Source organism: Pogona vitticeps, chromosome 5 (genome assembly GCF_051106095.1).
Source record: "Pogona vitticeps strain Pit_001003342236 chromosome 5, PviZW2.1, whole genome shotgun sequence".
Classification (NCBI taxonomy): Eukaryota; Metazoa; Chordata; class Lepidosauria; order Squamata; family Agamidae; genus Pogona; species Pogona vitticeps.
This window is the reverse complement of record NC_135787.1, coordinates 110,587,686-110,609,411: the sequence shown is the minus strand read 5'-3', so window position 1 is coordinate 110,609,411 and position 21,726 is coordinate 110,587,686. Positions and strand designations below refer to the sequence as shown.

The window sequence follows — 21,726 nt, the reverse complement described above, 5'->3', positions numbered from 1 at the left end:
GATAAGTAAACATTTCTCACCAAGCAATTTCATTATCAGCTGGCCTACTGCAGCTTCCAACCACAAAACAACACAGCTTCTTTATAAGGCAACTTTTCAACACACAGTATTTAAATCTAGACATGCTGGTCTTATGGTTTGACCACAAAGCCAGGTCAGAAACCTCCATGCCTTCCATATTACCAATATATTGGTTCACAAAAGCATATAAATTGTCCCCCGACCAACTCCAGTTTGAGCTCCCTGCCTCTGCGGACACTTAATTTTCTATAAACTCAACTTCCAACCCTCTTCATATCACAGTTGTTCTGCAACAGCTCTTGGCAACCACAACCACTTGAAGAAAAACAGTCAATCAGCAGTACTGAATGTCTCAGATGTAGACTGGTTGCTGGAGGAATTTTAAAGTCACCTTCCTATCTACCTTGGTACCAATGCAATAGGACCAGGGTGGTGAACCTTTTGTCACTCCAGATGTTTTGGACTACAACCTGCAGAATCCCCAATCTGTATTGCCAATGATAAAGCAGTGTGGGAGTTGTAGTCTAAAATATTTGGAGTGCCAAAGGTTCATCACCCCTGCAGTAGTTTTCAAATTAGCTAATTTATGTTGGTAGAGATTATTTTTCTTCTTCTGATGCTGTATGATGAGGCGGATGAAAGGGGATAATGAATTGTTTCCGGCTTAAGACAACAATGAGAAGCAAACATTTAGGTGTTGGAAAATATATGTTTTAAATTCTTGCTAGCAGAATCTGCTTTCATTCTTTTTTCATATCAGAGTGCTGCACAATTTAACGTTGTAGACAGATGTAAAATTAAAAACAAATTAAAATGTTAGGATAATTGATCTATTTTTTGACCAGAAGGCTACTTCAATGGCATTATCTCGGCAATTTGCTAAATCTTTTGTACATGTGGTAGGGCATAAATTAGATGCACAAAAGTGCTGCATTGATTTTTTCACAGTTGCAGAAAAACCATCCTATATCTGAACAACCTCTGCAACTCGGAAAAATCTGCTTAAGGATTGCCAGCCCTCCAGAGTGAATTCTGAATGTATGGCATGGGGGGAGGGGGAATCATTACTTTGTTGATGGAAGCTATTCCAAGAACAGAACAACAGTGCTGGGTACAACTCAGCCTCCTTCCCTGTTTGCCTGGTAGGTAGCAGTTGTCTTTATGTCTTCTGATCATGGGATAAAATTTTAATAAAGGCCCTGCTGATTTCAGCACATTTGTTTCAAGATTTCTTACTGACTGAATCATCCACAGAACTGAAGGCCAACACAAGGACAAAACATTCAAATGTATATCACCTCTGAACATGGAATGTACTAAGACTTCTAATTATTTTACATTGGTTCTGAAACAATTTAGAATAAGGCCTATTCTATTTTTATCCCTTCACCTGAAATCTGTCCCTTGCTGAACTCAGGAATTGCTCATCATAACTGACAGCTGTGCTAAGGATGATTTATCAGTCAACCAAACTTCTGAATAACTGTTATCAGCCAAAGTAGTTTTGTTATGTGGTTTTAAAAGTCCATACTAGAATTAAAACATCCTGCTTTTTTAAAATGGAGATTTTATCAGTATTTATTGTAACAAAATATGTTGATCTCACCAAGTCCACACTAACTCTTCATTGTGCAGCATATAAACATAAGATTCAAGACAGCAGGTTAAGAGTTTAACAGAGCTTCATAGTTGAATATTTACAATTCTGTATAAATTTAAGTAACTACATGTCAAGTAGAATATCCTGCCAATTAACTAAGGAAGCAACTTTGATGTTCATAGCAGATCTGGGTAAAGCTAAAGAAAAGCATACTAACTTGTGGCAATTAGCAAAATACACATGTGAACTTTTTATAAAGGCCTGGCCCAAACTGAAAAATCAATTATGCTCCAGTGGAAAAAGTAGAGCAAATGAAATACTTGCTCTGAATATATGCATTGCTTTATGAAATTTGAATTTTATTTCACCTATCTACATTTCCTAAATGAAGGGGTTTAGTGTTTAATAAGGAACACTACTATCAGAGAAACTCTAATTTGAAGAACAGAAATACTGGGGTTTTCAACTTTTTCCACAGAAGATAAAATTTCAGAATATACAATTATTATCTGAAATAGGCTGAACCTTCTGCACTCATGATAAAAGTATCCAGACGTGGCACTGTCTTAAAAGAACATTAAAAATTCAGCTAGAGACGTTTAAAAGTGCAGACAATAAAACAGAATAATCTGCATTATTAAAATTTCACTTTGTTAGCATTAAGAGAGTATGATAAGTCATGCAATGTGCTCCTAGTCATGGAAAGCAAGAAGGGTTTTTACACATTGCCTAGTGTTGTGAAACCCTGTTCTTTAGATTCATTTGTATTCTGGTCAATGTTTGTCATGGCAGTCTCAAATGATACCACCGTATACCTGCTAGCTGCAACTGTATCTGCAGAGCTTCTCTGACAATGCTTCGCCATCAACACTGCAGATCCAAAAGGTTTGTTTTCAAGGTCCTTGGTAAACCCACCATTTTTTCAGTCTACAGAAAGAAGCGCTTCTTCCAAAATTGGATGAAGAATAAACCCCAAGGGAAGGCTTAACACCCCAGAATGGAAAAAGGAAAGCTCAGATAGAGAGGATCATTTACTCTTCAGGGAGGGAAGATAATCAGGTGATCAAGTCCTTACAAAGTGATTTGCCACTTTTTTGTGCCACTAGGTCTTTCCAGAAACAGGAAATAGATGCAAAAGTCAAATGCAAAGGAGAAAACATTCTCTTCAGTTATTTTATGCTGTTGAGGAATTTGGCTTGTTCTTCTCCTCTTGGTAGCAGTGTTTCTGCACCAATCTTGGGACCTTTCTTCTCCTAGAAAGGGGAGATTTATAGAGATATTTAGTTCTGATGCACTGGAACGAAGACCAACTATATCAATACTCACATTTAGCTTTCACAGTTGCCAAAATCCTGTTGCTTAGCATAATAAACTGCACTGGAGTAGGCCCACTGACTCAACAGGGATTTGGTGAGTCAACTCCTCTGTAGGTTCCATTGATTCAAAGAGGCCTACTCTTATTGCAACTTATTACCTTAAAGTAAGTCACAGTAAGAGTAAGCCTATTTGAATCAATGGAACTTATGGGAGTGATGACTCATCAAATCCTTGTAGATTCAATGGGCCTACTCTAATGCAATTTACTACCCTAAAAAACAGGATTTTGAACATTGGACCTAAGCTGCATCAGATATGTCTACTTTGACAAACCCTATTCATTTCTGTAAATGTCACACAAAGGCCTTTCCAAAAGTTTGCACTCATCAACATTTTGTATTCATTCATTCATTCATTCATTCAATTTGTACCCCACCTATCTGGTCAAAATGACCACTCTAGGCAGCTTCCAGACAGATAAAAATACAAACACATGTATGTCTGAATAGCTAGGTATAAAAATTACCTACAAAATACAGCTAGTTACAAATGCTTGAAAAATGGGGTCCTGGGATGTGGCTGTATTAAGCCTGTTGCAGCAAAAACAATGGCCAGTCTTGTTAGTACAACTGAAAAGTTCCCTCTTTTTTGATTTTGGTGTGTATGTGCATACATATTCGACTTGTGTGTAAGGATATGAAATTGTGTGCAGCCTGAAACTTAGAAACTTGATTAGCAGCTATTGACCACTGCCAATGAAATCCATTTGGTTGTGTCCAGATATTGGCCAAGTGAGTCTTGCTGCATCTTAAAGTTGAGCATGCTTTATTTGGCATAACGTTCCACAGACTCATTTAGCCACATGACTGCTGTCTATGAAAGCTAAAGCCAAATAAAATTGATTACCTGTAAGGTACCATGACATACACACACATACACACACACACACTCTCTCTCTTTTAAACGCAACTGCAATTCGTAAAGTTGCTTGGGAACACGAGCAAGAAAGACCAAGCTTACCTTGAGCATTCCATCACGTTCCCATTTAAAGAGGCCACAGTTGCTAGAAAAGGAAAATAGAAAATTAGGATGGTTGCACCAATTTCACCATATTCTTTTAGGTATAGCATCCAAGGAGGGAGAAAGCCTCCTAGTTCACAACACTGTCATTCTGTTCTACTCTACTACACATGGCAGGACTGGAGTAGAAGGAGCCCTGGCTTGATTGTCTCAGTAACACAATCACAGTTCTCATACTTCCTCTCCAGTGAAACTGGTTCCCTAGTGCAATCCTTGCAAAATAATGGTGGGAAGAATATCAAAGTGGTGGATGGGTAGGGAACACCCCCCATTTTCATTCAGCACTAATGGTAGCATCCCAGAAACTATTTCATACTGTAGGGCACACATCTTTTGATTTCGCTCTGGGAATTTGCTATTTCATCAAGTGGAAAGTCTAAGAGCACCACCATCACCACCAGAAACATGCTTTTTTAATTATTATTATTTTTTTTTACAAAATTGGGCAATATTGCCTAGACAATCTGATGCAGGTAAGCTTAAAACAAAAGCCTACTTCAGTAAACCAGCCTAGCTTTAAGAGGCCAAAGAACTTTGCCAAGATGAGACCTGGATCTGTTTAAGCAGCAGGGAAGACAAAAATCATTGCCGGCAAAATAGTAGTCTATAGACTGGCATAGGTCTCTCACTTGGAAAGACAACCTAAGCTCTTTCCATGACGCTCAGTAAAAGAGGAAAAAGAAAGGTTACTTACCTGTAACCATGGTTCTTCGAGTGGACCTCTGTGAATTCACACATATGGGTTTAGTCTGCGCCTGCGCTGACATTCTCGGAGCATTCTAGAGCTAAAAGTAACAATTTTATGGTGTGATCCCCCATGAGGCACAAGCTCCTCCCACCCAAGATTCCCCTCAGTTCCTGCAATTTGTCCGCCGGGCATGAGAGTTATATAACAATAAGATACCCGTGACGACAGAGGGGAGGATGGGTGGGTAGTGTGAATTCACAGAGGTCCACTCGAAGAACCATGGTTACAGGTAAGTAACCTTTCTTTCTTCTTCGTGGCCTCTGTGAATACACACATATGGGTGACTGGCAAGCTTACTTACTGGCAGGTGGGACGTCACGGTAGGAAGGATGGCATCACATTTCTGCCAAATCTAGTGGTATTGCATGTACCTACGTGTAGCCAGTATTGCTCTGCAAAGGTAGATGGCATGGATCATATTGGTGCACGGTAGACGTCGAGAGTCTCGATTGTACTCTGGATGCAGCCGAGGTAGACAGCACTCCGTGGAGCGAGGCTAAAGCTAATTAGACGGTGACTCGTCTGACTGCTGGCAAGCCATAGATACAGCCTGGACCATCGATCTAGAGATGGATAGGAAGAAACTAGACTTTTAAAATGAAAAGAATGAAAGCATCAAAAGAGCCTGTCATCTGTTTAGAAGCTCTGGTAGTGTCCAGAGAAAATGCTGGTGAGCATCTTACATAAATATTGTGGAGCATGTGCTCTAAAGGAGATGATGGTGATCTGAAGAATGATGGTAAGATGAAGCATAGATAAACATGAAAATTAGTCGAATACCTCAGGAATGAGACATTAAAGTAGGAAGTCACTTTATCAGGAAAATTGAATAACAGGTGGATCAAATCACAATCCAGCTATTTCGCGCGTTCCCTTGGCAGATATGACAGCCACTAGGAAGGCTGTTCAAAGTAAGTAATTTGGCATTTGAAGAGAAAATGGGCTCGAATGGCGGGCACATGAGTGAATTTAGAAATCTATAGACCATTGAGGAACAATGTGTTTACATGGAGGACGGATGGTACTGAGTCCTGTGAAAAGATGTTTGACCCTAGAGTGAGACAAAAGTCCTACCTACCAGAATAATCTGGTTAATGGACAACAATAGCAGATATATAACATTTTAAAGCATAAACAGAAAGCCAAGTAGGCAACAGTTTCTAAGAAAGTTGGTAAGCTAGTTCTTTGTTTCAGTATATTTAATAAAGATTTATTTATTTACACATCGACATCGAGTTCATGGTTTTTGAGCTCGATCGAGCACTGATGCCAAAGTGGGAGTATTTCCCAGGTTGCCTAGTTCATGGAAGTTAGGAGGTGAGGAACCAGAGGGAACTGACATGTGTCTGTCTATATCGATCTGAGACAGGCAAACTAGGACCAAGTACCTCAAGGAGGTATTTGGATCGCATTTGATTAGGAATGATGGTGATGGAAGATTCTCCGTAGAATGAAATGTATCGGAGGGAAGAGTTATGGCAAATTCCCTGTCCACTGCCATATGAATATGTCCCCAACAGTGTTTCCGTCCGCACCTGCACAGGAGCAATAAAACCTGTAGTCGGCGTACGGACCCAGTGAATACATTGAAGGTCGATACTTTCCAATGGTGATAGAGCCGAACTTGCAGTTACTTGGATTAGGGATCCTGTAGTTGGTCAAAAGGAAAAGATACCACTATTGGAGTGGTTCGAGGCTGAGTCTGGATTGCTTTAGCACTGAAGCCGTGGAGGCCATGAATTTGGGGAGATGATTGCTAGTAATAATATTTTTTTTTTTTAAAGAAAAACATACGCTATAGTACCAGTACAGGTAGATGTCCATATCTCGCAGGGGAAGGTTATTATCAAACTGATGTCCTGTACCATCTGAAAGACCTTGCAAATGTTGAAAAACTGAATGGCAGTGAAACCTTAGGAATTACTGATTAGATAATAGTGTTGAGGCTGGAATCTGAAACTTGCGGTAGAATACACATGAAAAGATTTCTGAGACCAAGGATGGGACGGATGCCTCTGTCCTTTCTATGTATATAATAGCACAGAAGTAGAAGCCATGCATAAGCCAGATGTAGGAACTTGGATTATGACATGTTTGCCCAGGAGGCAAAGGTCTCTTCCTGGAGGATATAGACAAAAAGAGTGAGTCTAACGTTACTCAAAGGGGAACAAAGACAATTATATAACGTAACCTTGAGAGATGTGGTGACATTCTTGTATGAACCGAAATGTCTGGGAGGCTGAAACTCCAGATATGGTTGAAAGGACTATGGGTAGAACTGAAAGAGGGATGAAAGGGCTGTCGGCCCATATATAATTTAGCTGTTTTCCTATTCTGTGTAAATAATAATATTTCTAGTGTCACCAGTCTAAGACTGAAGAGACTGGTACCATGTAATGGAAGACATTCAATTCTGTCCTATGTGTCCTTGATGAGCCAGTGGTTCGTGACTAGGTGAGCCTTCTATAGATACTAAGGATGCGACAGTAGTTGAAGCCCTTTGCATGTCAAGCAGCAATCCTGTGTTGCTTTGCTAGAGTCGTGGTCTCAGAGCAAGAGTTTCTAAGCTCTGTTTTAATGGATTTCAAGAGAGGTAGAATTTGAGACCAAAATTGCTCCAGGTAGGTGCCTATTGTGATTGATAGTTGGCCACATGGAGCAGAAGTGAATGAAGGGAATAAGTCTCCCTGCCAAAGACATCAATGTTTCCGTATTCTTATTAGTAGGGTTCAGGGAAATCATTTCTCGTTTTGGATAAATTTGTTCTACGATGATAGAAATGGGACTGGAGTCATCCCAAAATTTCTATGTCATTTCCTCGTACCTTGTACCTGTAATACATTCTTCCTAGATCTTTAATAGGAAGTGGCTTGGTGCAAGCATCCTTTATTAGCTTCAGCATAGTTAGTGTAAGTGCTCAGCTAAGTGATGGCTGGGTCTGGAAAAGGCGGTTCCTCCATTCCCAATAGACGGGATGCGGTGAACCGAGAAGTGAGCTGTGCGAATGAAAAGAAGCACACTGAAGGTGACAGAGGATGATAATGGATCGCATCATATTGGAGGGAGATTAGTTCAAGGAGTGAGATCCGAGCTTATGTCCAGAATTGGCAGATTCAAAGCCAGGACCGGTCGTGCTCGATCATAATGGGCCTTGACACGAGATGGATTGGAATTTGGAAAGCATCTTTTCCTGCCAAAGTGTTATATGGTAGAGAAAAAGAACAAAAATCTTTTCCATGTTGAGGTCGATCCTAATGGGTTCAATGTACATTGAAGATAGTGGCAAAGCTGGTAGCTATGATAGAAAGAAGTCAAACGGACTGACTGGTCAACAACAGAGAAGTAAAGAGCCTGCTCAGTTTGCAGTCCTACTAGCAGTTCTGCCGGTCAAGGCACTGCCTCCCCACATGTCTAGGGGTGGCGGCTGGTAACTTTGGGGTTGAGGCGTTTAACGTTCCCGGAACGCCATAGGCTGATGGGAACATCTTCAGGCTCTTGCAGATGTTACAGCACAATGAATGTGTCACCTTCTAGATCCTGAACAGGTTATCAAGAATAACAACCTTTTTCTGGCTAAAAAGCCATATACCAACAAATGGCAGGCCCTAACCTGTCAGTTGCTTAGACACTGGTTTTCAGGCGTATCGAGCAGCAATGTGCTTGTGATGCACCTGCAACAGTGCCTCCCAGTGATGCGGAAGGCCTGAACTGTAAGCGTGCACATGAGCTACCTGCAGGGTGGGCAGAACCAACTCCATAAGTGGTGATAAGCCCTCATGGCAGAGGAGTACGTGGCTACACGGCGACCAAAAAAAAAATAACAACGCTGACCAAAGAACTCATCTGTTGACAGTAAAGGAGTGTGACCATCTGTGACAACTGAGAGGGGTGTAGGAAGATTGGTTGGAAACTCTTCCACCCCCCAGCGACTCATGTGAGTCTCAAACCTGAATGGGTTAACAGCAGGTTTGACCAAGGCTCCAAACATTATGATGACGGAGCCGAGTTCGAGGGAGCACTACATCTGTAAAGTGCATGTGGAGGCATAAAGCACTCCATAGCCCATGGCTCAGAACGATGCCAGGTAGAGCGGGATGGCGATGGTGGCCGAGAGCTCACAGCTCCTATCCCAAACAAAAGGGACTGGTCCTACGCAACCTTGTCAGTGTGACAGGACCTACCTGAGGAAAATTATCCAGACTTACCAGACAGCGGCAGGGTTCTCAGGTGGACCCTTGTGAGTCCTTTCCTTATGAGCCTATGCGGGCACTGGCAGCTGAGACAGGGCCGCAGGCTATTTTGTGAGCCAGCCCATTGATAAAGAGGGCTGTTTTGTGCCAAATTAACAGCCACCATTAGGTGCTACCCCAGGCAGGAATATCACCGACTAGCAGGGGTAGTGGTGGGAGTTGTTGCAGCCCCCCTTTCAGAGGCAAACCAGGGCTGTCAAATGCTGCCAGAAAGCTTTTGCCTCGGCACCTGGTTTTGGAAATAGCAGCCACGTGAACAAGGCCTCTGATAAATCAGGCCCAATACACCAAATACCCAAGGGTGTTACCCCAGACAGGCAAAGCACTGACATGCAGGGCTAGCCGCAGGAGCTGAAGGGGCCCATTGTATCCCCAAAGGGAAAACCCAAGCCTTACCATATGTTGCTGGCACATCTACAGCCTCGGTGTGCAGCTCCCTCCAGAAGTCGCAGCTACATGAGCAGGCGCGCGAAGGAGGGTTGGTGTGCGGCACTCACACACAGAGGCGCTTCCCATGTCAGGAGGAATCACTGACAGTCAGGGAAGGTGACCGGGGCAACAGGAGGCCCTTCTTCTCCTAGGGACAGGGCAACAGAGCCCTAACTCCTGCAGGGTCCCTTGAACAAGCCCCTTGAAACAATCATCCATCACCAGTCTCTCTCATGGTTGCTCAGAGAGAGGGTGTGGTGAGACATGCCTCCTTTTCACTCTCTTCTCCTCATGAGATAGAGAGACTTAAGCTCCAACTCTGGAATGTCAAATGCCCGCCCTCATGTAGGGCTAAAAGGGCCATGGCCGGACTGGACGGTAGCGCAGTCACTAAATGGCCAGTTGGAGCAGAGAGGCTATCAGACGATCCCGGAGTCTGTGCAGGTAGAGCTGGCACGTCGTCTCCTCAGAGGCAAATTCGCTAGCCTCTGGCGAGGATTCCTCTGTCGATGTAGACTTCGATTTTAAGGACTCCTTGGCATTGTCGGGTCCCCTACTGCGGCCTGCACCTATCTGGGTAAGATGTAGCTTACTCAGGCAGAAAATCATTAATGTGCCTGAGAGTCAAAATGAGTAGGCCGAAAAAGGCGGGAAAGGAGAAAGAAGCAAACAGTTGAAGCGTGTGTGTGTGCGGGGGTGGGTGGGTAAGCCAAATAGCTGGCAAGTGAAAAGAAAACAACTCATGGGGGATCGTAGATTAGATAATTGAGAAGGGAAAGAATCCAATTTAGAGGGAATTGATCAATAAGATAAAGGGAAAAACCCCTGTGGAAATAGCTCTATGCTCTGTAGAACTTTACAGCACGGCGGAAAAAAGGAACTGAGGGGAATCTTGGGTGGGAGGAGCTTGTGCCTCATGGGGGATCACACCATAAAATTGTTACTTTTAGCTCTAGAATGCTCCGAGAATGTCAGCGCAGGCGCAGACTAAACCCATATGTGTGTATTCACAGAGGCCACGAAGAAGAACTGGATATTAATGAGCAACTAAAATTTAAGACAGTTCAGGGAATGTGCAAATATTTGTTTGAGAAGGAACCCCCACCCCTCCTACCTGCAGTGTTTCTTTGGAAGCTTGTCAAGAGAGATGGCTCTGTTCCCACATGGACACTTGAAGAATCGCTTTATGCCATCGTGCCAGTGGTAGTCATGATTTTGCTCCACGCAAGAATCCAGGAGTTTGAAGTAGGTGTACTTACACTTTAGTGGGGGGAGAAAAGAAGAGCGAGAGAGAAGCTGAAAAAGTTGGAAGACTCTCTTTCTTAAAGGTCTTGCTGTAATAAAGCAAGGCAGCCCACCATTGTATCATAACTGTATGTCCCCTTCGGAACTAGGAGAAAGCAGTTCTCTGTTAGGTTATGATCAAGAGTGTGTAGCTTTCTGGGCTACAACTTCCAGAATTCCCCCATCCAGCAAGGCCACTGGCGGTTACAGCCCAAGACAGGAACATTTCCATGTTTCAATTATACTGGATTAGACAGCCAATTGGAACTTAGTGGTTCCACAAGCAAGAATGAATCCCATGTTTCTAAATAGTGAAAAATGTCACCCTATTCAGTGCCTTAATACAGATACATTGCATTAGGAGCTCTAAATGCAGCGAAGAACCAAGTGGGACATAATGGATAGAAAACAAGACTTTAATTGGGAAGATCTGGCCATTGGAAAGCTCACTGTCCTTTTTGCCTACCGCCTGGAGTTGCTCTGATGAGAACACTTAGCATCTCTCACGAGGTAGCTGACAAAATGAGATAAACCCCAGGGCATTTGAAGGAAGACAGGATTCAAGTGTAAAAATAAGCAAAGCCTAAATTCAAGTATAGAATTTAGGTGGTCACTAAACTAGAAGACTTTTTGCTGTGAATATTCCTTTTTGGGAAGTAAACTGGCCTGTGCATATGGCTGCTAGTCAAAGTGGATTCAGTAAGAATTATCTCCCACTTCCAAGCTCTAAGCGTTACAAGAGCATCCAGCAAAGTAAAAGTTTTTTTTACTGCATGATTTGTTCTTACATGCTTTGAGGTAGCAAATTTTCATTGACTTTGGGCTGCCTTGGCAACTTAAAAGATAACAACAGCCCAAAGAAAACTCGAGTCTCATGCTCCAGCATGCCATGAAGGATGATAAACAAACCATGTCAATGCATTCTATGTTTGTACCACAATCTTCTTGAAATGTGGAATACTTACAAGCTTTAGTTTTAACCCTTGCATTGTGCATCGGAATAGGTAAGTAATGGACCTTATACATTCTGTATAAACAGTGGTCCAGAGTTGATCAGTAAGAGCTGCTCAGGATTAGGGCAAATTGCACCCACCCACCCCAATTATCATTGTTTCAGCCAGACTTTGCACAATCAAGTGGCTGCTGCACTCACTGTTTTGCATGTGGCAACACGGCACTTCACTTCTCTGATACTCCTCATTTTCTCTTCCATTTGCTCCTTTTTCACCAGTGGCTCAAAATAGCGTTCCTGCATCTCAGCCTCAAACTGCGAAAGAAGACAGAAATGGAATTTTGATTTGCATGTGCAAACAGCTGATACAATGGAATATGTTTTAAAAAACGGATATAAGTGATTGCTGAACATGCTTTTCAGCCAGGTGTCTCTGATATAGACACAACCATTCAGAAGTAATAAGCAAAGATTCTACACTGAGTTCTTGAACGAAAAATGTCAAACGTGCAGTACAAAATCCACATACCCCCTCATGATCTTTGAAATGGTTTTCCCTCACCAACACTTTGATAACTATCAAGCAGAACTGCCTAGCTTAGTCTTCCCTCTCAGATGGATGATTGCTACTGTCCGTTCACACCAAAGATAATCAGTAGAGTTCAGAATTCTGCAACTTAAAAGCATGCATGCCCTGACAGGTGACACTTGAAAAAACTGGGGAAAGCAGAGAAAGCAAGCGCTTCAGGGCTCTGCAGAGATATTCTTCTTGCTTACAAGTAGCAGCATGGTACAAACTAAGCACACTTAATAGATATGTTACTTACAGGTTATTATATTTTGAGGGTATTTTTGTTTGGTTGACCTTGTCTCAGAATTTTAATGACAGAGCTTCTGATTGCAGTCCCTCACTAAAATCTGCTAAAAACCTGAGCTAAGACCACCTCCAGTGAATGTGAAATACTTATGATGATGCTGATGTGTCATTTGACTTGACTATTCACAAATTCCTCCTTGTTAGGGATGCACCTATGACCCCAGTCCTAGCTGAAATCAAGGATCCTACTTGTAGGAGTGGAAATAATTTGTCATGAGGGAATCAGAGCCTGCATATGAGTTTCATGTCAACTGGAGTCTAGCTGCAAAATATGCCTTCTTGGGTTTTGCGTCTGTGCTCAGAAGCACAGTAAAACACATTAAAATACTTCAAAGCACTTTTTAAATAAAGTAGTGGCCAGCCTGATCTGCAGTCATTTCTGCATCATTAGTGTTTGTAGTGCTTTGTGCCATCCAAGGTTAGGAGAGGACCATGAGTCCTCCAGATGGTTTGGTTGACAGCTGCCATCAGCCCCACATGACATGGCCAAGGACAAGAGATTACAGGAAATACAGTCCAAAACCTCTGGAAGGCCAAAGGCCCCTCACCTGTGCTCTAAGCAGACCTTGATTAGGAAAGCTGCATGACTAGCATGCAGAGACAGAGTCCATGAAACATTCCTACCAAAGTTTCTCATTCAAAGGACTCCCACTAGAAGCCTGATGAAAAACAACAACTCATCAATTTGGCTGCACTTTAGTATTGTGTTCTCTATTGAAAACTGTTTGGCAGATGATCTGAAGCTCATCTGGGCCTGTGTGTTGTGGCTGCTGTCATTAGGTGGGATCCTCCTCTTCTTCATCATCACTTCCTAGTACTTACAAAGACTGCTCTAAGCAGCAATTCCTCTTGTATTGCCACTGGACATCCTGCCAACCTGCCGCTCATTTAAGTTAATCTTAAAATCAGGGGGCCTAGAGTGGTCCTCACACGACCAGATAGGAGGGATATAAATAAAATAAATAAAATAAATAATAAAATAAAAAAAAGGAGCAAACAATTTGAATTCTCTAAATCGTTTGACAGTACAAATTCACATTCAGGTGTTCTCAGCCGTCTCAAATATCTGAAGGCTCTCATATGTAGAACCTGCTTACTTCCTTAAGGACACCCAAGTGTTTGGATCTAGCATTGAAGATTTCTTGAAACTCGTCAGACTCCAAGTAAGCAAGTTGTTGGCGCCGTTTCTTTTCGGCAGGTTCTACAGTATTAGCAGTGTCTGCAGGGTCAAAGAGAAAAGGAAACACACAAGGCTTAACCAGTAACACCTAAGGAGATTCTGCTTTAGCAGAGGCTAAGAAAACACATCTGTGCAGTTTATGGCTTCTTTGCGATTTTCAGTGAATTATGCTTGAAGTCTTCTACCTTCTTACTCATGTCTCTTTGATCTACATGATTTGCATTTGCTCAAATTACTCAAGACAAGACAGAAAGGCATGTTTTTCTCTGCAAGTTTCTCCAGTTTCTGCAATTTCACTGGCCACTTCCAAAGACAAGTTCAGTCTACTGCCAGTTCAATATTCAATATTTCAAGTTTTCTTTGGAACCAAATGGAAAGTTCAATTGAAATAAAAGGGGAGGGGGAGCAATGTGGCCAATTACAAAATAAAAATGCAAGAATCAATGCACAATGAGGTCACTGTGCAACCTGGCAACCCCTTACTCCATTTGATAGGCCACCCCCAAAGATCAGATTCATTCTCAGCGATTCATTCTTTTCCTCCTACTCAACTTCACAGAAACTCTCAGGAGAAGACTGGTGATGTTGGCTAGTTATTGGTCCTCTGACTGATAATAGAGGAAAGGGGAGTGAGTCCCAACTTAGTTAGCTGGGGAAGGGTTTAAAACAATCATGGAAAAGCAAGGAACAGTCAGAGATGCCTATACCCCTATTCATTCAGTGGCACCAGCATCCAATCCATGAAGAGAATGTATTCAAGTGTTCCAGCTTGAATAGGGTTGACTTTGCTTAAAAGGCAGCAAAAGAAGGAAAGATAAAAACGCAGCACAACTATTTCAATGCAGGGAACCAAAATCCCCACATGCAGCCAGATGCCTATCTGGGACAAGATGGGCCTCTGATGCCGGTTCAGTCTGCAGTATTTTGAGCATGTTGTCTCTCTTAGGCAGAAACCTTAACACGTAGCTGTCCTGTTTGACAGCAATTCTAGCTTTAGATCTTAATGGCAGATTGCTGTGCCCCAAAGAACCAGAAACACTCCAAGCAGTATTTGTAATGTTTATATTATGGTGCCTTTAAGTAATTTATATCTTGCACAGCAAAGGAATCTGCTAGATTGGCCAAAATGTTAGAAAGAAGTCTGGGATAGTTAAAAAAAAATTCAGGCTGCTTGTTTCAGATCTCATATAGACGCCTATTATTTATTGTTATTTATTTTATGCATTTATATGTTGTCTTTCTTCCCATACAGGACACAAGGCAGCTCACAACAATTAAAATCATACAATAATAACAAGTTAAAAATGCCATACAAAACTATATATACAAAAATAATTAAAACATTGGTCAGGATTAAAAACTATTTTGAAAACTTTTTAAAAATTACATTTGTCCACATTGGAGAGAAGATTTCTTAATAAACTAATACAGTGGTGCCTCGCTTAACGAGCGCACCGTTTAACGAAGAATCCGTATAGCGATCCCTTTTTGGGGATCACTATACGGATCTGCCCCAATCACCGCACTCGCTTTGCGACGATTGGGGCGTCCGGCGGCCATTTTGGAGCCGCCGAACAGCTGATCGGCGGCTCCAAAATGGCCGCCGCATGACCCGAAATGGCCCCTATCAGTGTTTTCGCGCCCTCCCCTTGCTTACGGAGGTCGCGAAAACGCTGCGGGGGGGCATTTCGGGTCATACGGCGGCCTTTTTGAGCCGCCGATCAGCTGATCGGCGGCTCCAAAATGGCCGCCGGACGCGAAAACATCGCTGGAGGGGTAAGTTTGGACGCTTATTGGAACGCATTAAACTAAGTTTAATGCGTTCCAATAGGCTTTCCTTACCCGCACAGCGATGTTTTCGTATAGCGAAGGTTAATCCGGAACGGATTAACCTCGCTATACGGGGCACCACTGTAATCAGGGAGTGGGCGGGGTGGGGGGATCCAACACAATACCTTTCAGCATAAATCTGTGATATGGTCGTTTTAGAAATATCATCTTACTTTCCATACCTTCTGAAACGTGGGTGTTTTTCTCAACTCTCTCAGAAATTTCTAGAGTATCCAGATCAGATCGTTTTCGCTTGATGCTGTTTGGGTCCACTTTAGAGAGGATTCTGCCTTTTGCACGCAGTTTGTTTATTGCTGCTATCTAAAAACAACAAGAGGAGCACATTAGATATGTAAAACTCAGGACATTAATTAAAACTGGCATGAGGTTCATGGGATCTGAAGACCAAACAACCCTTTTCTGCAAAATCAAGTCTGCCATTGGTCAAATAAAAATTATACTGGTGAACACAGGACTTTTGAAAAGTGCAAAAGATAATCACGCTCTTAAAGAGACACATGGATTCCAAAGACAAGCTTATGTAGGTCACAAACTGCATGCTTTCAAGAGCCAAGATGACATCATGTGTCTTCTCACCTAACACGATTTTTTTCTTCTAACACTTGGGGGACAAAGAAAAATATTCCCTTCAGGGCTGCAGCAGCTGCTCCTAAGAATTTTAGCAGTCTCAATTCTCAGATTGATAAATTCAGGTTTATTTGTTTGGGATTATTAGTTTATCTGTCTGAGAACTGAGATTGCCACCACAAATTCTTCTTCTTTCAAATGCCAGAAGAAACAATTCTGGGATTTTGTTTAGGACTCTGCCAAATCAAAGAAATGTTGTTTAAATTCATACTACAAACCAAGATGCTAAGCCACAATCTGATTCTCTTTCCATATCCTGGTGTCTAGACAAACTGAAACATGATTTTCTGGGGTGGACATATCAGGAAATTGTGATTTAGAGGGCATGTGAAGGAAGTGGACAGCACACATGAACACACTCCTGGTTCTTAATCTACTGCGTCATGGGTTATTATGCTGAAATCATTATATCTGACTGGCCCTAAGAATACCAAATCAAACAACCAGGGGGAAGAAGTACAAAAATGAAATAATGGGTTAAAAATCATATGAAGTAGGACAGATCATGCTAACTGAAATTGGCATAATTCAAAAAATTGCAGAATTTAGAAAGCGAAGTATTATTGCTATTATTTATATTGACATAACAAAAGATCCTAATCCATGATTATTAAACAAAAATACTTTCTAGTTTACAATCTATAATGAGAGGCCAGGAGAAAAGGGACCTGCTTCAATCAGCACTTCTTCAATAATAGTCGCTCTAAGTGGCACAGTCTCTGCTCTACTTCATGCACACTCTGAGACAGCAGGACGATATCTGCTGACGTGGGAGTCCCTGCATTATTTGAATGTTTTTTCTGCCCCCCCCTCGGGGAGGCAGAGGTAATGTTTTCCCCCTTTTCCTGACTGCCCCAAGTCAGAGAGGTCCTCGGATGTGTCTGAGGAGAGTGCTGAGCTGCTTTCAGGCACGCTTCTGTACATACTGCTATTACTTTCTTCACGGGGGAGAGATAGAATCAAACACACTTGTAACTGTCAGGGATTGGTCTCATAAAACGCAAGTGAGCAAATCTGGAGTGGGCAGATGGGGCTAATCTACCTTTAAATTAGCCTCTTCTACTGCAGATGAAAAGCCATTCAAAACTGAATTTGTAGACATTTAAAAGTGCAGTTGAACTTGTATGTTTAAGATAATGTCCTGTTACTATGCCTTTTAATTCAGCTCTGAAGATCTTCCACTGTCCTCCATGTTATGTTAAGAAACTAGCATCTGTTTTTACAAGAGCTTGGATAATTTTAAACTCTGGCTGGAATCCTGTTGCTTTGTTACCCATGCAAAAAGCAAACAGAGTAACATTCAGTCACTTCTAGCTGACAATTTAACGAATCCCCACCGGGATTCTTGGGCTTGTACTCCAAGCCAGAATTTCAGTCTGTAACTTGGGATGTATCAGAATCCCTTGGCTATTATTGTCCAAACAATCTCTGTACAAAACTATCATAACTGGGGGGGGGGTGAGTCTCTAAAGTTAAGCTGGAAGAAATCTACCTGCTGAAAATAGCCAGCCCTTGAGGGAATCTTGTATTACTATCGGCCAGTCATCACAAGGCCGCCTTGAAAGTCTGAAGATGTGTTACCTTTTTGGCTTCAGCCAAGCCATTCAGCTTGGGTGGTGGAAGAGGCGACTCATCAAAAAAGAGAACATCTTCCCCTTCAGAGAACCCCATGCCAAGTCGAGGAGTTTGAGGGGTTGACAACTTTACAGCTTTAGGAAATTCAGCTCCTGGAGTTGGAGACCGCAGAGCAGACGGTTCCACGGAAGATGGTGTTACTGATGTGTTCTTGCCACTTGTGCTTTGAAGAAACCTTAAGCAGAAAGACACAATTATCATACAGGGGCTGGTGGAAAGCAGTCTATGTAGGTTCCTACTCTCTGCTCCAGCAATGGCAAGCAAACTGTGTCCCAGCCCCCCTCAGAAATTTATGTGCCCCTTGTGTGAGTAAACCAGTAATGGCAAACAAGTTCCTCAGAAATGCGCAGCTGCAGAAGTACTGGGTGTACTGTAATCACATTTTCAACCCTTACAGAGTGGACAGTATTGTCATGTCCCAGATACAGGGATGGGCAGACTTCAGGCTTCTATTTTGGATTTTTCTATGAAACCAAGTTCTAAAAACTAATATGAGACATGCAGCGCAGGATCAGGTTGTGGAGTCAATTATTTATTACACCCAACCAATCCCTGGGGTTTATTCAAACCCATCATGCTCTTAAACCACTGAGTTGAATAAAGGCCTGATTAAAAGAAAAAAATCAGTTCTACAATAGAGAAGTGTAACTCTGAGTCTAAGCAATTAGCACAAGGACAAATGTGACAAAAACTAGGGTTTTCTCGCTTGTCATTTTAGTTGCTCTCGTTGTATTCCTGGCTGTCTGAAACTTTGGGCATCTAGTGCCCCCAGTTTCCACACACAAGACCCCTCATTTTTTTCATGCAAAGTTGGGGAGTTTCATTCAGATTCGGTACCTGCATTCAGAGTTGTCATGTATCATGGGAAAGTAAAGTAGCTCCCATTAGCCCTGAATCTACATTTTAGGAAGCAGACTAGTAATTTTTGTGGTCTAATTTGAAATATAAAGAATGATTAACTCTGTCACATCATATAGTTTTCCTAAAGCAAGTAAAAATCTATTCCCCAAGATCTGGGACGAAGTTGAACAGACTAATAGGCTGACACTCTGCTTTGTTTTATTTTACTGGAGTTTGTTTTATTGGTTCACAATATACTAAAATCAATTTGCCTTGGTATGACTTTTTCAGCCCCTGGATATTTAATATTGGTTTTGTAATAATTTTATACAACAGAATAAATGAAGTTTGCACTGCTGCAGAGTGCCATGATATACCAAGCAATCAGAAAACCCACAGTGCTCCTACCTTCTCTGTATCTCTTCAGATCTCCTCTTCCTGGCTTCCAGCATCTGCTGCTTCTGCTGCTTCAGCAGGGCTGAAGCGGAGATGGACTGGAAAGCCGGGTTTGGCTTCCCACCAGATCCTGGTTGGGGAAAAGAGAAAGCTGCAGTTGAGGTAGATTTGGCCTGTAAAGATCAAACAAATCACATTTTCCCTTCAGACATACCTGATGCACTGGCTTTGGCCAAGTGTTTATTTAGGTTTCGTGCTCCGAAAGATGGCACTGACAACAGTTCTTTAAACTCCTCTGAACAAGGCAAACCTGAAACACAACACATGGTGTAACAGATACAGCCCTTTATGGCTAGTCTTTTACGGCCAGCAAGGCTACATCTAAGAGTAGCAAGCGTAATCTTGCTTGCGTCAAGGCCTACTAAAATCTCAAATGGAGGAAAAGCAGCTAATCAAAATTTCCAAGTACTGTATTAGCAAATATTGATAGCACAGTCAATGTGTAAAAATAGCCAACAGTGGTGCCCTGCTTGACGACGATCCCGGTAGACGACAAAATCGCTTGACGATGAGTTTTTTTGCAATCGCTATTGCGATAGCAAAACGATGGTTCCAATGGGTTTTTTTCACATTACATTGATTAGGAGCCTGCTTCACGAACTGTTTGTTCGCTAAACAATGATTTTTCCGGTTCCGCAAAATGGCTTCCCTCCCTTTGCAAAATGGCTGCTTTCCGGACCCCTGCTTCGGAAGACAGCGATTTTAAACAGGTGATCAGCAGTTCTCTATGGGCGATCTTCACTGGATGATGAGGTATTTCCCCGAACACATTAACTGGTTTTCAATGCATTCCAATGGTTTTTTTTTTCTTCGTGTGACGATTTCACTTAACAGCAATTTTCCTGGAACAGATTATTGTCGTCAAGCGGGGCACCACTGTATTACTCGGTGAAAAACACCCTAAAATTAAAACTAAAACTAGGAACATCTGTGTTCTCTGAATACACCCTTTCTGCCTGTTGAAGGAACATCTCACTCCTAATATTACCCCACTTACTTTGGAAGCAATAATCATTGTTTCTTCTTTCTTATGCACTATTAGTAATTAGGTTTATCTACTCCATGGATCTTTAATAAACCACAATTTAAACAGGTTTGCAAATCATGGTTAGGAGACATAATGTTGCCACAGCTTGCATCAGAAAATCATGGTTAAAGCTGGCAGAGGAATGGCTAAGGGAGAGGGGTTGTACCTCACTGAAGCTGGCTTCCCATTCAAAGAACATGGGTTTATAGGGAGTCAATTGCTCCAAAATGGTACTAGGCATATTTGTGGACTGGAAACCTGTTTGTTTAGAGAGATGGCTGCACCTTTTCCGGACAGGAGCTGCATTTTGCTTAAAAGGATTAAAGTTTGCAATGCAAGGGTGCTCACAGATCCAGTTCTTTCACTGGCAACCCACATGGCTCCCTTGGAAGACATTTTACCATCTGAGAAATCTCTCAAACAAGTTGGCCATTTCTCACTAACTTACATCCAGGCCTTTCCCCTGCCCTTGAACTGGAAAGATCTACTGTTGCTGAGTGAAAAGAATTTGCATCAGCTACACCAGCACATTACAGCAAAGGAGCCCAGAAGGGGAAAAAAGAAGAAGAAGAGCACTACCCAGCCTTTGCTTTGTTTCCTGCAGAACTGCATCAACTCCTTTCACAACCAAATGGGACAGAGTGGTTTGGATCTTCTTCTTAGGAGCAGCCGCCGCAGCCCTGAAGAGAAAATGCAGAATACAACATATTGGTTTGATATAGGAGTCCACGTTCTGCATCACTTTTCCTAAAGGTTATACTGCAATTCATTTCCTTTCTCTAAGGGGAAGGAAAGATCCTGGGCTGAGGAATGGCACAGAGAACGTCCGTGTTGCCTGTTTACACCTTGCTGCTATAAGGAACTCTCCAAGTAGGCTGAAAATGTCCAGGTTCCCCAGAGAACTTTATACTGAAATGACAAGCCTGTCCCGGTTGTGATTATAAAAGGAAGTAAAAGATGTCAAGCCGTAAAAAGGCCACTTTAAGGGATTGCGAAGGGGCACCCTAGGCTCTGAGCTCCCTTCGTTCTTAACATCCACCCCCTCTCAAACCCACCTTTCCCACACAGCTCTCGCTTAATCCCACTCCACACCACTTTACCTCACGCTGCAATGTCGTACAGAGGAGCAGGGGCAGCCCAAGGTGTTCTTATTTCTCTGGACAACTCTTGCCCATTCCATCTTGGTCTCTGTACAATGCTTAACTTTAATCTGGTTGGGAAGGAGAAGGGAGCTATCTTTCCATAGCAGCCTTCTGAACCTAGTAACCCTGTAATATGTTAGACCAGCGTTCCCCAACCTTTTTCGGACCACGGACCGGTTGGGGGGGGTGCTGGCTCCCTGCGCGGACCGGTTGGGGGGTAGGGGCACCCCCCACTCACGGGCGGGCGTCACGCTTACGGAGGGGTGTGTCGAGCTTGTGCGCATGCGTGACACACCCCTTGCACTCGTGCGTGAAACACCCACCTCTTGGGCGAGCCCAGCCTTGAGCGGAGGGGAGGTGGCTTCACTATGGCGGCCAGCGGCCAGGAACAGGCTGGAGCCGGAGCGGAG

General features: G+C 42.6%; 1 protein-coding gene across 3 annotated transcripts in view; it reads right to left on the bottom strand.

The window, feature by feature from the left end:
• Positions 1-1,571: 1,571 nt before the first annotated feature.
• MCM10 (minichromosome maintenance 10 replication initiation factor) overlaps positions 1,572-21,726 on the bottom strand; it is a 48,281-nt gene continuing 28,126 nt past the window's right edge. For 2 of the 3 annotated variants that reach the window (XM_020797808.3, XM_073000763.2), the window contains exons 11-20: positions 20,754-20,854; positions 19,302-19,397; positions 19,100-19,217; positions 17,798-18,026; positions 15,742-15,889; positions 13,656-13,777; positions 11,883-11,996; positions 10,560-10,705; positions 3,959-4,001; positions 1,572-2,874 (exon numbers count right to left, since the gene is read on the bottom strand). In XM_020797808.3, the coding sequence (XP_020653467.3) occupies positions 2,791-2,874; positions 3,959-4,001; positions 10,560-10,705; positions 11,883-11,996; positions 13,656-13,777; positions 15,742-15,889; positions 17,798-18,026; positions 19,100-19,217; positions 19,302-19,397; positions 20,754-20,854 (1,201 nt within the window). In that variant the 3' untranslated portion in view covers positions 1,572-2,790. The remainder of the gene's footprint in view (positions 2,875-3,958; positions 4,002-10,559; positions 10,706-11,882; positions 11,997-13,655; positions 13,778-15,741; positions 15,890-17,797; positions 18,027-19,099; positions 19,218-19,301; positions 19,398-20,753; positions 20,855-21,726) is intronic. The other variant, XM_078394266.1, reaches the window with a different exon arrangement.